Below are 13,723 nucleotides of genomic sequence, written 5' to 3'. Positions count from 1 at the left end.
TGCGCCGCCATGGGGATTCCAACACCCCATACCGCCATCCTGTTCCTGGCGGTTCGCCCGCCAGGAACAGGATGGCGGTATGGGGTGTCGTGGGGCCCCTGGGGGCCCCTGCAGTGCCCATGCCAGTGGCATGGGCACTGCAGGGGCCCCCGTAAGAGGGCCCCACAAGGAATTTCAGTGTGTGCTTAGCAGACACTGAAATTTGCGACGGGTGCAACTGCACCCGTCGCACCTTCCCACTCCGCCGGCTCCATTCGGAGCCGCCTTCCTCGTGGGAAGGGGGTTTCCCGCTGGGCTGGCGGGCGGCCTTCTGGCAGTCGCCCGCCAGCCCAGCGGGAAAGCCAGAATGGCCTCCGCGGTCTTTCGACCGTGGAGCGGCCATATGTAGCCGCCCGCCAGCCTCAGAATGAGGCCCACAGTGTTTGAACCTAGCGTTGGCTAACCTACCGCCCAAAAACATGAAAGTGCACTAGCAAGAAAGGTTTTGTGATTCAGCCCATAGAGTTTCAGAAAAAAAGAGTTATGTATCTAGTAAATGCCATCCATACAGCTAATGAAGAAGAGCAGCAGAAATCATAAGGCCATGGTCTGCAAGACTCTCACTACATTTGGTACACTTATAATAAGATTTATTTGACTTAAGTCTGATCATACTACAAGGTGCATAACAAGAATGCAGTTACAAGAATTGCTGTTGGCAATGTTTAGCTGCTATAATCGCAGTGTGCATTAACTTTATAAAAAAGTTCGTATTTCAGATTTTACTTTGAATTATTCTCTCTGTTACACGTTCTGCACCAATGTTTCCCTCCCTTGGAGTGCTCTGTTTAGTATACGTGTAGAGCTCAGTAGACATCAGTAGTACATTTCACAGGGCATACAGAATCCTCCAACCAGTGGGGAATTGCGATAACATTGATGAAAACTGTGCTCCAGAGCGATCATTTGTCCATCATGTACAAAAGCCAGTGCTGAAACTGTGCTTGTTATTTCCGGTGCGGAGCACCGGCACTTATTTTTGAGGGCTGCCACTTATTTTTCTGCCTCGAGCATTTACTGCGAGCAAAATAAACCTATGTGAAAGACGGAGGAAGAGAAAACCAAAAAAACGTCACAATGGGAGAAAGCAGAAAGCTTTAAGAGTCGGCTGAAGGGGAAGGCAGTGGCTGTAAATGGATTGAAGAGGCCCGAGATGGCTTCAGGATTGCGCTGCCTCCATAGTCCGTGTTCGCACATTTAATTGCAACAGCCCCGTGTTTAAGAGGAGGGCTTTGGGCACAGGCACGTTTTTATTTACAAATTAAGCACTGACAAAAGCTCAGTGAACTTGTTCGTGGTTTCCACTTTAAGTTGTACAGCATGCTTTAGATGCCCATGTGCGTTCTAAAAGCTCTGAGTGTTAAGAGCACGGTAATTAGACCAGGGGATATATTTACAGACAATGCCAGGAAATCTTTTTCTTTCAGGCTTACGCCTTCTATGTACATTGAGGGGGCTTCCATGCAACAGCTAACATGCAACACATACTACACGTCATATTATTTTATATCATCACTTATCGAAGTTAAAATGAAACGTATAACCGTTTTGACCTGCTGGGTGGATAAGACCTTGCAAGTAGCCAAAAGCCAGATTTGTCACCAGTTATAGCTAATGTGCCCCTGTACTCTGAAAAGAAATGCCCTGGAGCAGGCTGAGCAGCTTGGGGAGAATGGGTGTTTTAACATGGTTTACTCGCCAGTTAGGGAGGGCGCCAAATCTTCACTAAGATCAAGGAGAGCATTAATATGGTGCGACCGTATTTGCTGATTACCAGGGATAAAGATCACTGTCACATCTGAAGGGATGATGAAGTCTACATGTTGTATGCCAGATGAGCACCTGTGGCCATTATGTGGATGAGACGTGTTCCGTGGTTGGGCGACAAGAAAATTGAATGATCTTCCCCTCTTTACACACTTTTCACAGATCAAACACATTGTTAGTATTGCTAGTTAGAAGGTAAACCTCTAATGGAAGCATCATTGACAATCATCAATCAGGAACATTAGTCAACTCTGTTGTAACCTCTGTTCGCCAAGTAGAGAGCTTTGAAATTTGCAGGGTTCACAGCTGGAAGGAGAAGGCATGTCCTGGGTGCTGGTGTTATGTGTTCTCTGTTGTGATACACCAGCAGGCTTGATACAGCTTGAAACTCCATAAGTGAATAATGGTATAGGTCAAGAACTATTGAAGAGCCATAGCATGCTCTAAGGGAGCAACCTCCCTGTTATAGACAAAGCCAGAAGGGAGCTGTCTTCCTTGCCTACAAGCATGCATTTATGTATGTATGTATGTACAGTGCCCCCCCCGCAAAATATGCTGTAGGGGCTTCACACACTTACATTAGTAGGGGCAGGTGGGACCCCCTCCAATATGGGTGAGCTTGGGGGCCCATTAATTACAAAGGGCTAATTAACCTGTAAAATCATGGAGTTCAGTACAAGAGGAAAATAGTACGATTTACCTATGTCTATTGAAGATATTCATAGAAGAGGTAACAGTACTCGTTACTTTCAGAAAATATGGTTTTAGAAAAGGTGGATTTTAGTTTTTTTCTAAAAATTAAAGAGGAAATTAGCTTAGTGACAATGTGCCAGTCTAGAGGTGCAGAATGATCTTACCAGGCGCATTCTTGTTTTAGGATCGTTTCTTTCTTGCACACCACAAAGAGAGCTGCTGGTCGATTCTTACCTGATCAACCATAGTGCAAACACTGGAACCTGCAGATTCTCAATGGCAGCTTTTTTCATTTCTTGGTCGTGGTTTATGCACATTTAGCTTCAGAATCCCTCGGCCAATGGCTGTACCTTGTCCTTACTTATTGATAAGGGTAAATCAATGAGTTGTGATCTTGGAAGCTAGTAACTATTTTGCAGTATTATCCCTTCCTTTGAACGTTGTTTGCTAAGGCTTCACAGAGGTGTTATTGTTTTGTCTTCGGTCAGTTATACAAACTGTAAACCTGGAACCCACATGACACCCATATTTCATGTCGCATTGTTCAATCTATAGAAATACATAACATTTTTAATGTACGTTTTATTTCTTACAGGATTCCAGACCTGGAGAAGTACAGGTCTTTATCTGGCCCCAGGAAAACCAGCAACCCTTGTGTTTCCTGATGCTGCCGTGAATGTTGGTCTTCAGGTAGGCGTTTCAACTTCAAGATATAGAATCCCATGTGTCTTCCATTTCCTTCTTCAAAGCATCATTTGAAATGTTTAATATTGTGCTAAATCATCTCTATAGTTATTCATAGCCCTCACAAGGCCACAGTGTGCTCGAACTTACATCAGGTTCTTGTGAGCCGTTTTGTTGTGCATGTCTGAAAAGGACATTGGCTGTAGTTTGCCCATTTTGGAAGGTGATGGATAACGTGCATTAAGTTTGCAGATACTCTGCACATGTGATGTCGCTGAATCACTACACTTAAGCAAGATGTGTTGAAGAAAGTGTGATCACAGAGACAGTCGCACAAACAGATATTTACCATTGGTAACGCGTCTTTCTATGTCAATTTTATACACATTAGGACTCGTTTTAGGCCAATGAATCTTGTGACCTAGTGGAGAGACACCGTAGGACGAGATAACTGATCAATATGTCAAGCAATATATCAATAATCTCATCAATATTTCTCACCACAATGTACTTTACTTTGGAGTAAGGCATTAATCAAATTGTCGACACAACCATGACCTTTCAGCCATGAATAACCACACCTGTTGATAGAATTTTATGAATTTTATTCCCTATTGATTACAATCTACGAGCAGCAGAGTCAATCTCAAAATCAAGAAGCATAAGAGTATAGTCACAATATGGCAACTTTGATAAGATTTCATTAATGCGTGAAACACCAACATAAGAACATAGCACGGCGTGAACATAGATCAGAATACAAAGAATATCACTTGAATCTTAGTTCAGCGTAGTGTAACGTCAGTCATTTGTCTATTGCGTCAGTCATTGTGAACTCCTAACCTAACCCCTAATTAGCATCAGCATGTTGGGCTTCATGCAAAACAATTTAGAACACAAATTTGGAAAACATCTAGCTATGGCCTCTATTCAAAAATACTGCAGTTGGTACCTAGAAAGGAAAAGCAAACAGACAAATTATAATTTGCATTGTCATAATTACCCTCCAGGAATAGGTCAGCACACAGGATCAGTCTTCGTCTTCAGGACATCAGTCAGATTGCCTTCAATCTAGCTTCGTCTAAGAGACAGGGGACACTTCCCTCATAAGGAGGAGACGTGTAAGGGGCAGTCTATGGGTGAGGATGGTTTAATAAGTCTCCAATCACCAAACAGAGTGACAGAGTTTCTGGATGAAATCAACAGCATTCCCTACCTAGTTCTAACGTCTCTTCTGTGACATGAGTTTTTATCCCTTTTTCGTAATACAGTCCCCCAAAATTCTATTGGACATTCACTATACTCCACTATCTTTAACCTATCAAATTATACATTAGGTAATTCCAATTGTGAGCCCACGATAATTTATAACACTTTGATTGGTCTTCATAATTGATGTCTTCGGAGGTGGCACATCCGGGTTACTTCATCGTTTTGGCACGTTCCTCGGGTCATAAGTTCCTTTGTCCATGGTCAAATGTCCTTGTACATTTCTTTTAATTTACTTTAGTTTCAAAATTGTATAAAACTCATACTAAGGCAGCTAGCATGAGGATGAGAACAGAATTGGTATAGATACATGAAACGGAGAAAAGGAACAAATGCAGGGTGATGGCCCTTTGTGAGTCAGCACACTGAAAAACAGAGAAAAATGCTTTAATATAAGAGCTAGGCAGCTAAATCCACAGCTCACGCTAACTTAAGGCCTATAGGTTTTAACATAAATGCAATATCGTAGACGCTAATATATGCTTGACTAATCATAATGCAAACAATCATTTTTCATAACCGACATTAGTTCGAGTACATGATAATAGCTGTACGTTATAATTCACATGCACGTTAAGCAAATCACTATTTATCGTTGTTTTCTATTCAGCTTTTAAGCGTTGATATAAGCATTACTTCTAGTATTTGTAATATTTAAACTACACTCTCTCAGTCCCTCCTCTGATGACGCTCGTCATCACACAAACATTTCACTTTTTAATTTTTCACCTTGCGCATATTGCGCATTTCAACATCTTGCCCTTTATGAGAACTTTCCCAAATTTCATTGAATATTTTCTCGCTTTCACTTTCTTCATTTCTTCCGGTTCTTTTAGTCCAATTTTTCTTAATTTTGTAGTTAATTTTGCATGCCCCCCACAATCCTAATAGAGAGACCAAGACAATTAATAGACCCATTAATATTTTTGCAAGGCCCCCATTCCAAATATTGGTAAACCAACTTCCTACTCTGGCAATTCCCTTTCCAAACTTTTCCCAGACACCAAGTTCTTTCAATTCCTTCAAATCTGTACTATCTCTAGTAAGGTTAGTAAGCATACTTCTAATCTTTTTACTATTATCCGGAATGAACGAGCAACAATGACGCTCGTTGAGCATCTTGCAGACCCCCCACTCTTTGCTAAAAGAATGTCTAAAGCAAGCCGATTGTGAAGAGTCATAGCTCTTTCTGCAGCAAGTTCAGTATCCATCAGGAGTATAGCCCCTGTAAAATTTGTCAGCATGTTATCCACAGTAGTAGACAACTTTTGTATCTTCATAGAATTCAAGATAACCCCCACTTATGGGATTATAGCTCCAAATATGTCACCAATGACAGCCGCCCCTGATTCTCGTTTTTGTCTAGGATGTTGTATTTCAGACGTTTTAGGTATTTGTTTTAAGTCATCAATCTGGTAGATCGTTGGAAAAACTATTCCCAAATAACATGCCCCATACCATCCCTTAGGGAGACGGTAATAAGCATTAAGTCCACAAATATAATATATCCCAGGGATCGCTGGATCTTGTCCATTCAACATAAATGTCCACTTACTCTGAAACAGAAACACATCCCTGCATTCACTCGTTCCCACAAACAAATTGTCTTGCTCAGATTTTGGTCTATATATACAAAGCCTACCTACATGTAATGCATCTATAGGTAATTTGCCTTGTGTTTTGTTTGCAGTGTAAGCATAATCATTTGCATATGTGGGCTTTTCTAATTCTTTCTCTAATCTTTCCTTCAATGCTTTGCGTCTATCATCAGTGTGGTCTAAAAAGCTTTTCTCTACAGGTGATAGTAAGCAGGTCAAATTATTGGGATGTGCATAAGCAGTTCCGAATGTAAGTGTTGGCTCAAAGAATCCTCTAACTAATTTTATATCATGTTCTTTAGCTAATCTATTTAAAAATTCAATCACAGGCACAAAAGAAAACACAACATCCAGATTTGAATAAAAGTATTGCACATGCTTTTGGTTATAAAATCTTGTTAATAGCAAGCTGCAACTAATCCCGTAAATCAAAGGGACGCTATGATAAGTAACTCCCTCCTGCACAGATGAAGGAATTTTAGTGCACACATAACAATCTTTCGCATCCATGGTCTCCACATATTCATTTAGTAAGCGATAGAAGACATTAGTAGAAAGTTCCCCCTTTGAATTAGTTCCCTCATGCATGTGTCTTGCATCCTGCTCAAATCTTTCCCATGGTGTTAGTGTTTGAGGGTTTTGAGGTAGCATTAATAGTCTTTTTCTCCAACCACGGCATTCCTACAATCACACCCACAATCATTATTGTACACACAATACCTACTATAAAGCTCAAACAACCACACATTTTACTTCTCTTGCTACTACTTCTATTATAAGCCACGTCTGTATAGAATCAGATAGCAGAATAACAATCACCTAGAGAATGATCTATAACATTTTTTTCTTTTTTCTGTTGCGTGTATTTAAAGCGTCTTCACTCACTCCAGGACCCCTTTCTTGTCAAATCAGGTTAGTAGCTTGTCACAATCAGGTTTCTTAAAAGTCAATCCGGTTTTAGTGTCACTTTCGGTAGTTTATAAAGTCTTTCTTTTAGTTTTCAGATTTTCAGTTTTAACCAAGTTTTCTCTGAATTCGTTCAGGTACCGTAGTATTGGCCTGGTACTTCTCGATCAAGACAGAATGCTAGGAATTCTTGTTGCCATTCAGATGTTGTAGCATATGCCCATTCAGGACCTGTATATCTCCTGTTTGCGATTCTTTTTCTTTTCAACCTTCGTTCACCTTTCTGTTCTCCTTCCCTTAGGTCTTCTACTCGGGATGTATCACTTTCCTCTACTATTGTGTCTCTTGGTACGTCTTGTATCTTGATGAGTGATTTATCTGGCCAGTTATCACCCTTATGCATCTTCTTTTGATGTGTCTTTTCAGGACTTTGGACAACACCCTCCTCTTGTACTATGGTGTTTTCACTTGATGGACCTGCAATTGGCTCAGGTGACTTTGGCTCACTCTGATTTCTTTCTACTATTTCTCTTTCTTCTTCTTCTTCTTCTTCCACTTCTAGGTCTGTACCGGGTTCAAGTTCTAACCCGTATCTGTCTATTTCTGGAAGGACTTCTCCTTGATTTTGTTCTCCTGTCGCCTCTACTGAGATGGGCTCTCTGTCACCTCTCTCGAACTCATTGACTGTTTGAGGTACGAGGCTGTTCTCAGTGAACTCTCCATCAGTCTCAGTTCTTCCTTGACTGTTTTCTAGACCTGAGACTTCTCCTTCTGGAGCTGTTGTGCCAGAAACTTCAGGCACTTCTTCATCTGGACACGTTACCTTTTTAGTGTGACCGGCATGTATCCAGTTTGGAATTCCGGCACACTTTACAGCAGTGGTAGTTGTCAAGATTACTTGATATGGTCCTTTCCAACGTGGTTCCAGACACGACTTTCTCTCGTGCTTTTTGACAACCACCCAGTCACCAGCTTGTAGAGAGTGGCCTGGAACCCAAATCGGTGGCAAAGTGTTAGCTTCCACCTGGTGAGAGAAAGAGCGAATCACGTCAGCCAAACCCTTGCAGTAGTCCAACACCATATCATCTGTAATATTCACTAGAGCATTTGCAGGTACTGCTGGTAACCTCACAGCTCTACCCATGAGGATTTCATGGGGGGACAATCCTGTTTTCTCATCTGGGGTGTTTCTCATTGACATCAGCACTAAAGGTAATGCATCTGGCCGTTTCATATTGGTAGCTGCGCACATTTTTGCCATTCTCGATTTCAAAGTACCGTTCATTTGCTCTACTTGTCCTGATGCTTCAGGGCGATAGCTACAATGCAGCTTCTGTTCGATGTTAAGTGTGGCACACAGGAGTTTAATCACCTCATTGTCGAAGTGTCTGCCCCTATCTGATTCTATAGAGACTGGAAACCCGAATCTTGGTATCAGTTCCCTAAGTAGTAATTTTGCAACTCTGAGACTGTCATTCCTACGTGTAGGGTATGCCTCAATCCAGTGACTGAAAACACATACAATCACCAACACATACTTCAATCCTCCACAAACAGTCATTTCAATGAAGTCCATTTGCATCTTGCTAAATGGACCACCAGCTCTCCCAATGTGGCTCAAAGTTACTACTGTTCCTTTACCGGCATTCATCTGTTGACAGATGATGCACCTGTGACAAATGACTTCGGCAGCATGTCTGAATTTTGGATTAAACCAATCGATTTTAAATGACCTGATCATTGCATCCCTCCCAAGGTGAGCCTGTCCATGGTACAGTCTGGCGAACTGTGATAAAAGATTGTTTGGCAAGACTAGTTTCCCCTCTTCTAAAACCCACAAATCATCTGCCCTTTGTACACATTGCATTCTCTGCCAAGAACGTTTTTCCTCTTTGCTTGCACAACTCTGTAATGTCTTCAACTCATCTAAGGTGTCCACTACTCGTAATGCAAGATTCAAACATATGTCATTTTCAGTTTGTGGTAATAGTTCCCATTGTTCCTTGAACGATATGCAGTTCAATGCGCAAAACCTTGCGATTTGATCTGCATAACCGTTTCCCATGGACACAAAGTCTTGTGATCTAATATGAGCACTGCATTTCACCACGGCAATTTCAAGAGGTAACTGAATTGCATGTAACAAATCCTTCATTTGTTCACCATTTTTCACAGGGGATCCGGATGAGGTCATGAAACCTTTCTGAGACCAAAGTTGGCCAAAATCATGCACAATTCCAAATTCGTATCTGCTGTCAGTATAAATAGTAACTTTTAAGTTTACTGCTGCGTGGCACGCCTTAGTAAGGGCAATTAATTCTGCCACTTGTGCGGAAAACACTCTCTTGAGCCAGGAGGCTTCAACGATGCCAGCTATAGTGCATACCGCATAACCAGCTCTCGGCGCTCCAGCAGAATCTCTTAGACAGGACCCATCGACAAACATGATACAGTAATTTTCTTTCAATTGGGTGTCCTGAATATGTGGACGAGGTTTGGTACATAACTTGGTTACCTCAAGACAATCATGTTCAAATTCTTCCTCATTTTTGATCTCAGTGTTTTCAACAGGAAGTAAAGTTGCCGGGTTCAATACATTACACCGATTAAGGGAGACATTTGGTGACCCCAGTATGATGGTCTCATACCTTGTGAGACGTGCATTTGTCATTTGCTGAGTTTTAGTTCGAGTCAACAGAATTTCAACTGAATGTGGAACCATTACTGTTAGGGGATATCCCATGACTATGCCTTCACATTGTGTAAGGCTCTGACCAACTGCTGCAACTGCGTGCAAACAACCCGGTAAGGCTGCTGCAACAGGGTCCAAGGTAGCCGAAAAATATGCTACAGGGCGATTTGCATCTCCATGGACCTCTGTTAAAACAGACAAAGAACAAGCATCACGTTCATGACAGAACAACAGAAAAGGTTTCGTATAATCTGGCATTCCTAATGCTGGTGCCCTGCACATGCATTCTCTTAGCTCCATAAATGATTTGAGTTCTTCTTTAGACAAAGCTATGGTATATGGCTCGACCTTGATTTCTTTGCCTGTCAGTTTTATCAATGGTTTTGAAATGATCGAGAAGTTGGGTATCCACTGACGACAGTAGCCCACCATTCCCAAGAACATCCTGACATCTCTTTTTGTCGTTGGAGGGTTCATTTGTAAAATGGCTGTTATTCTTTCCTTTGATATCCTCCTGGAACCTCTTTCAATTAGGTGCCCTAGATATTTCACCTCTTTCTGACAGTATTGTAATTTCTTAGGTGACACCTTGTGTCCATTCTTTCCCAGATGATTTAGTAAGGCAATGGTATCGTATTTACAGCTGTCCCTTGTTTTAGATGCAATCAGCAAATCATCAATGTATTGCACCAGAGTCGAATTAAAAGGCAGTACCAGAGGTTCCAAATCCTTTTTCAATATCTGATTGAAGATGGACGGTGATTCAGAAAACCCTTGAGGGATTCTGCACCAACTGTACACCTTATCCAGGAATTTGAAACTGAACAAAAATTGGCTATCCTCATGAAGAGGCACCGAAAAGAAGGCTTGCGACAAGTCCACAACAGTAAACCATTCAGCATCACAGGGAACCTGGAACATTATTACTGCTGGATTGGGTACCACAGGGCAACATTTTATCACAATTTCATTTATTTTCCTCAAATCCTGCACAATTCGAACTTTCCCACAGGGCTTTTTCAAAACCATTATTGGAGAGTTACATGGACTGCTCAAAACTTCTTTCAGAACCCCCTGTCTGAGAAAATCTGCAATTATTTGTGACACTTCGATGAGAACGTCTTGAGTCATGTGGTACTGTGGCACTTGAGGGAATACTGCATTTGGCTTTATCTGGACTTTAACTGGTTCTACCCCTTTTATTAGTCCCACTTCTTTTCCAGTCAGATCCCACACTTTCTCTGTTACCGTTCCCTGCAGTTCAACAGGTAGGTCAATCATGGTACGCATCGGGAACAGGGTAATTAAGGGGTAATCTTCATTAGCTGTTCCTGTGTCTTCTTCTGAGAATTGCCCTTCGTCCCCCTCATCGTCTCTATTTGTCTGCACCTCGATTCCATCACTGGAACAGGTAATCGAGCATTTTGTCTTGCACAATAAGTCTCTTCCCAGTAGGGATACCGGACTCGAATCACAAACTACAAACCTATGTAGTCCCTGGAAGTTGCCGATCTCAACCTGCACTGGATCTGTAATCGGATTTGTCAAATACTGGTTTGCTACTCCGACCACTCTTATGGTACGCCCTGAAAGTGGCAATTTTGGAACCTCAACACTTCTGACTGTGAAGCGTGTAGCTCCTGTATCAACCAGAAATGAAACCTTGTAGCCCATCACCTTTCCTTCTACATGTGGACCCCTCTGATCCACCTCTAAGGATGCTGCAAACCTGCACTCCTCACTGTCTGAGCTATCGTCTGACCATTCCTCATTCATGCCATTTTCACCTCTTAATGGGAACTGTTGTACGGTATTATTTTGACTCATTACTTGATCTGTGACCTGTTGAGGAACCTGTTGCTGTCCCATCGGAGCCATTGGTAATTGCATTTGCTGTCTAGGTACCATAGGAATCTGCTGTTGTGCTGGTTGCATTTGCACTGACTGAAAATGCGGCATTTGCATGTGCTGCATAGCCTATACCCCCTGCATTTGTACTAGATTGTTCTGAAAGTTCGGGTTTTGGTGTCTCATTTTCGGACCCCGTATATTTTGTAATGTACCAACGTTAGCACCTTGCTGAACAGCACCATCAACACGCAGATTTCACAATCACCTGCAAAAGGCATAAGCTAAGCAAGTGCAAAAACTCTAAACCACACACATTATGGCGCCGAGAACATTCACAACTCACTTAGGCAGGCTCCGAGATCCCGGCAAAGTCATGATGAACTTAGAAACCCATCATACCTCCAATTTGCATTATCACAGAAAAACAATTTAAACAATAATTCTCCATCCTAGGGCCCCCAAGGGCCAAACCATCGCTCTGCTACCATAACTGGTAACGCGTCCGTCTATGTCAATTTTATACACATTAGGACTCGTTTTAGGCCAATGAATCTTGTGACCCAATGGAGAGACACCGTAGGACGAGATAACTGATCAATATGTCAAGCAATATATCAATAATCTCATCAATATTTATCACCACAATGTACTTTACTTTGGAGTATGGCATTAATCAAATTTTCGACGCAACCATGACCTTTCAGCCATGAATAACCGCACCTGTTGATAGAATTTTATGAATTTTATTCCCTATTGATTACAATCTATGAGCAGCAGAGTCAATCTCAAAATCAAGAAGCATAAGAGTATAGTCACAATATGGCAAATTTGATAAGATTTCATTAATGCAAACACAAACATAAGAACATAGCACGGCGTGAACATAGATCAGAATACAAAGAATATCACTTGAATCTTAGTTCAGCGCAGTGTAACGTCAGTCATTTGTCTATTGCGTCACTCAGTGTGAACTCCTAACCTAACCCCTAATTAGCATCAGCATGTTGGGCTTCATGCAAAACATTTTAGAACACAAATTTGGAAAACATCTAGCTATGGCCTCTATTCAAAAATACTGCAGTTGGTACCTAGAAAGGAAAAGCAAACAGACAAATTATAATTCGCATTGTCATAATTACCCTCCAGGAATAGGTCAGCACACAGGATCAGTCTTCGTCTTCAGGACATCAGTCAGATCACCTTCAATCTAGCTTCGTCTAAGAGACAGGGGACACTTCCCTCATAAGGAGTAGAAGTGTAAGGGGCAGTCTATGGGTGAGGATGGTTCAATAAGTCTCCAATCACCAAACAGAGTGACAGAGTTTCTGGATGAAATCAATAGCATTCCCTACCTAGTTCTAACGTCTCTTATGTGACATGAGTTTTTATCCCTTTTTCGTAACACCTTCCCCCAAAATTCTATTGGGCATTCACTATACTCCACTATCTTTAACCTATCAAATTATACATTAGGTAATTCCAATTGTGAGCCCACGATAATTTATAACACTTTGATTGGTCTTCATAATTGACGTCTTCGGAGGTGGCACATCCGGGGTTGCTTCATCGTTCTGGCACTTTCCTCGGGTCATAAGTTCCTTTGTCCATGGTCAAATGTCCTTGTACATTTCTTTTAATCTACTTTTGTTTCAAAATTGTATAAAACTCATACTAAGGCAGCTAGAATGCGGATGCTAACCGAATTGGTATAGATACATGAAACGGAGAAAAGGAACAAATACAGGGTCATGGCCCTTTGTGAGTCAGCACACTGAAAGACAGAGAAAAATGCTTTAATATGAGAGCTAGGCAGCTAAATCCACAGCTTACGCTAACTTAAGGCCAATAGGTTTTAACACAAATGAAATATTGTAGACGCTAATATATGCTTGACTAATCATAATGCAAACAATCATTTTTCATAACCGACATTAGTTCGAGTACATGATAATAGCTGTACGTTATCATTCAAATGCACGTTAAGCAAATCACTATTTATCGTTGTTTTCTGTGCAGCTTTTCAGCGTTGATATAAACATTACTTCTAGTATATGTAATATTTAAACTACACTCTCTCACCATCATTAGCCTTGTTTGCATCATACAGTAGGAGCCACTATGAAAGTAGATCAATGGGTCCACAGGTAGTAAGTATACTGTAAGGACGGACTGTAGAGTGACAGAACCCACCCAACAGAACTTCGAGACACTATTCTGCCAGATT

The 13,723-nt window shown here is 41.5% G+C and overlaps 1 protein-coding gene across 1 annotated transcript in view; it reads left to right on the top strand.

Moving 5' to 3' along the window:
- The window catches only part of LOC138265840 (TRPM8 channel-associated factor homolog), a 497,333-nt gene that overhangs the window by 172,054 nt on the left and 311,556 nt on the right, over positions 1-13,723 (top strand). The window contains exon 4 of the mRNA XM_069213933.1: positions 3,095-3,189. Coding sequence (XP_069070034.1) covers positions 3,095-3,189 — 95 coding nt within the window. The remainder of the gene's footprint in view (positions 1-3,094; positions 3,190-13,723) is intronic.

This window comes from Pleurodeles waltl, chromosome 2_1 (genome assembly GCF_031143425.1).
Source record: "Pleurodeles waltl isolate 20211129_DDA chromosome 2_1, aPleWal1.hap1.20221129, whole genome shotgun sequence".
Lineage (NCBI taxonomy): Eukaryota > Metazoa > Chordata > Amphibia > Caudata > Salamandridae > Pleurodeles > Pleurodeles waltl.
Note: the sequence above shows the minus strand (reverse complement) of the source record. Positions and strands in the feature narration are given on the sequence as shown.